Source organism: Etheostoma spectabile, chromosome 9 (genome assembly GCF_008692095.1).
Source record: "Etheostoma spectabile isolate EspeVRDwgs_2016 chromosome 9, UIUC_Espe_1.0, whole genome shotgun sequence".
Taxonomy (NCBI): domain Eukaryota; kingdom Metazoa; phylum Chordata; class Actinopteri; order Perciformes; family Percidae; genus Etheostoma; species Etheostoma spectabile.
This window is the reverse complement of record NC_045741.1, coordinates 30,809,839-30,814,283: the sequence shown is the minus strand read 5'-3', so window position 1 is coordinate 30,814,283 and position 4,445 is coordinate 30,809,839. Positions and strand designations below refer to the sequence as shown.

Below are 4,445 nucleotides of genomic sequence, written 5' to 3'. Positions count from 1 at the left end.
CACACACACACACGCACACACACACACACACAACCAATATGGACGCAGCTATCACACAGAGAGCCCCATGCATCGGCCGCATCGACGACGATGACTTATCACGCCCGGGACGCCCCTCTGCCGGGCTTAAACGCAGAGTATCAGCACTGATGAAACCCAGTGACAAATATTCAAAAATCAAAAACAAAATACTGACACAAAGCCTCATTGGACAGCCTGAATACGCTCAACGTCCTCCAGGAAGTTTGTTCCAATGTCTGGATACGACCTATATTTGCATGTTTGACTTGTGACACCTCTCTCTGGGGAAAGGCAGAAGTGATGTGTCACTGTTATAGTGGTTGGAAAAAATCAATACAGCATAGCGTAGCAATATTTTCAGTGGCAATACTGTATCGATACACAGGCGCCAAGTGTCGATCTTTTGATATATACGTGTTGGTCAGTTTGTCTGCTTGACAATCCCATTTTTCAACAATAAAATTGAAGTGACATGAACAAACAGAGAAATGTATCTTTTTAGATGAAACATCTGGTGATTTCCACCCCTACTTCTTGATTCAGTCGGTTCCTAACCTGAACTAAGTAGGAAACTGGGGCAGTGCTGCCGTGTAATACTTATACTACAATCACAGCCCAGTAGCTCAGTGGTTGGCACTTCTGCCTCACAGCAAGAAGCTTCTGGGTTCAAATCCAGGTCGCTGTGAAATTTGCATGTTCTGGGTGCGCTGGGTTCTTCCCACCATAAAGACATGCATGCCAGGCAGCTAGGACTACAGTTAAAAATGGGCCGACTGCAAACACTGACACATTTACATCAATCAATAAATCTAAAATCATAATAACTGCTTGAAAACTACTTACCGGCTTTCGGTTCAAGCTCCAGGAATACATATTTTTATATTTCAAATGGATCAAATACCTTATACTAAACCTGCCATGCCCTGTGCCCCAACAAGTATAGAAATATATGGATGTAATACGCCGGCACGAATCGTGGGGAAAATAGGAATCACAATTTTTTAGCTTAGAATTGATTCCCTGCCATGATTTTTTTTAATAATAGAAATATTTATTGCACATATGAGCCATGAAAAAACATATTGGCAGTACCAAACATAGATTTCTTTGGACACCTGTAGCGCATCACCACAAGCATAGAGGCTTCAATGAAGAGAGGGGGGGGGTTAAAACCTATTTAATACAGTCTATGTTTAAAGCTTACAGAAGAAAGTAGTAGCGTTTGTGATGCAGTCGGCTCGTAAAATTAAATTAAAAAAAAAACGAACTTATTTAAAAATTCAATACAATTTTATTTATATAGCGCCAAATCACAACAACAGTTATCTCACAGCGCTTTTCACAAAAGAGCAGGTCCAGACAGTACTACAAAATCTACATGAAAACGTACGTAAAAATTAAATCGGGAACAGGGTGAATCGAGATCGCGATTTTATAACGATTAATCGTGCGGGCCTAGTATGTCATACGGTGTACAGTACGAAAAAGAAACCCGCACTGGCCCTTTAAGGAGCTGTGGACGCCCTGCAGCCAGTCTGTGGGATTAACTCAACGCAATGGATTTACCTCCAAATTAGGTAGCCAGGCTGTGGCAGGCTAATGAGGCCAGCTAATCCTGACCATTACCAAAGCTAATTAAGAATCACACAGACACTGTACTCTGTGTGTCTCTGCCTCTCACTCCCTCACATCTGTTTAACAGTCCAACCACACATCACATACCACTGATACTATGCTGTCATACCAGGGAGCCCGCTGTTCAACTGAGATCTGCGTTTTTAACATGCATCACGTACTTCCCTGTCTGCAGAAATGCATTGCATTCTGTTTTATTATAGAGTAATCAAAGGTTGGTAAGTTCCCACACTGGCAGCTACAAAAAGCTAAGGCTAGTGACCATTTGAACGTTAATATCCCTAAATCCTGCGAGGTGATGAGGTAAACTGAACACATCTTTGATGCTTTTCAACAAAGGATGGAAAAGCGATGAGAGAAGCAAAAGATCTAATGTTGGAAAATCCTCTTTCCGGACACAGCGTTTGCCAACTGCTGTCTAACAGACAGTTTGCATTTGACTCAAATTGTGATTCATCACTTCCTGTGTGCCCGACGCTAGAATGTAATCTGGGGGAACAGATTGAAGAACTGGTTTGGACTGGCGACAACACGGACATTTACACACAAAGACGTCCCCGACAGGCCCGAGTGTGTTGCCGTACTGTACCTCGTGGATGAAGTCTCCTATGTCTCCTGGGTGGGGGGCGGCGGAGCGGAGGGGGTACTGGTGCTCGTGATGGAGGGGCCTCTCATCCAGACGTCTGATCCCCACTTTGACGCACTCTGGCTCCAGGGCGTCAGGCTGCTGCAGCTGACTCAGATCGTAGTCCTGAAGACACACACACACACACACACACACACACACACACACACAAAAACACACAAACACGTTGGTATTACAGTATTACAAGTTGAGTTCATTCTATTTAAGAGAAATGCTGAAGCTTGTTTTGGACATCACTAGCTTTAGCTTACTAGCGGTGAACACAAAGTCCAGCCCGGGGCTGATGGGAATGTCATCAGTTCTGCAGGTAATTAGTCAGAAACCAAAGTGACCATATGGTGGCACTAGAGGAAAAGTCAGCGGATCACCGCCTGACGTCTGAAGCGGAACCTGAAGGGGATCTGTCTAATTGTTCTCGAGATATTTCAGATTTTCAGCCATGCCACACCAAGAGCCAGGCGCCAAGCTAAGCAACGCATTCTGACTCTGAGCTGCTAACGTTGCCTTTAAGGGGAGCACATGCTGCAGTTGTTGAGCTGCCTGTAGTTATAATCTGACTGTATTGTGACTCAATAAAAATGTAACTAACTTCAAACGTCCTCTGTGCACGGAAGAGGATTAGGGCCGCTGGTGAAAAATTGATGTGAGTTCTGACTTTTTTTTCAGAATTCTGACTTTTTTTTCAGAATTCTGACTTTTTTCTCAGAATTCTGACTTTTTTTCTCAGAATTCTGACTTTTTTTCTCAGAATTCTGACTTTTTTTTAATTCTGAGAAAAAAGTCAGAATTCAGAGAATAAAGTCAGAATTCTGAGAAATAAGTCAGAATTTTGACTTTTTTTCTCAGAATAAAGTCAGAATTCTGAGAAAGAAGTCAGAACTCACATACATTTTTCACCAGTGGCCCTGATCCTCTTCCGTATCTGTGTCTGTTGCAAAACTGAAAACCAATAGGAGACACATGCAGATGTCTCTCTGGACAACACCAGTGATCAAAACTCCTCAATGGACATTTATATTTCTTTTTTTGCACATTCTGCTCTAAACCCCGCAGCCTCTTTTTTCTTATGTTAACAGCTTTTTTGTACATATTTGTTTCTGTATTTATTGTTAATTTCATATCAATGTTCAATATGTTTGTATATGCACTAACCACCAAGGCAAATGCCCTCTAAGTGTTACTTACTTCGCCATAAATCCTGTTCTGATTTCTGATTTAATATGTATTAGGAAAGAGAAGCTGATGTGCTGCTGATATGAAATATCAACATGTCTTATGGTCTACTTTTTGTCCTCTAGCAGTCAAAAATCCTTAAATGCAGCTTTATTCCTAACCTAATCTAGACGACAGCATTGTGAGAATATTAAACTGAACGTATAGATAACCTTCCTCACACTTCTCTCACTGTGAAGACATTAGAGGACCTATTTCCATGTGGGTGTGTACAAGTACAAGTCTTTTCATAAAGTTTTGTCTTTGCTATACTGCCGTTCCCTGGTAACCAAATAGTACACACTAACCCCCTTAAGACTCACACCCGTCATTGCAGTAGAAGTTGACCTGTTGCTGCTAGTGATGTCCAAATAAAGCTTCATGAAGCATTTCTTCATTCTCTGAGCCTACTAGATGGCGCTCTATGTTCAACAAAGGGTTAAAGGCGCGATAAATCGCCATTCCTAGTCTTTTTTCTTCAAACCAAACACAACTCATAGTTCATGGAGCGTTATTGGGACGTCAGTAGTTGTTGCAAAGCACAACACGGTATGCAATCATGTTTAAAAATGCATATTGTTGTAAAACATAACTAAGAATCCACTAGTGTCTCTGAAAACCAAAACCAGAAACCAAACCAAAACCAGCAATGCAATGACGAACAGACTATTTCATGGTGGGACAGGATTCCCCTTACCCTTGTGTTGTCATCCCGGGTCAAAAAGATTAACACCTTTTTTTTTTTTTACCCTTTTTTGACATTTGACATTTTCAACGCGTTCATTTTTTATTTATTTATTTCACTACCACTAGTTTTACTTTACTTCTTGGAATCCATGGTCAATAACAATCATTTTTATAGAATTATACCTAATATTTGAGCTAATAAAGCAGAAATTATGAACGTGATTAATTGTATTTGCAAAGAGCG

At 41.1% G+C, this 4,445-nt stretch overlaps 1 protein-coding gene across 1 annotated transcript in view; it reads right to left on the bottom strand.

Moving 5' to 3' along the window:
• LOC116695487 (cadherin-2) overlaps positions 1-4,445 on the bottom strand; it is a 101,935-nt gene that overhangs the window by 2,684 nt on the left and 94,806 nt on the right. Inside the window, exon 15 of the mRNA XM_032525782.1 lies at positions 2,246-2,407. Coding sequence (XP_032381673.1) covers positions 2,246-2,407 — 162 coding nt within the window. The remainder of the gene's footprint in view (positions 1-2,245; positions 2,408-4,445) is intronic.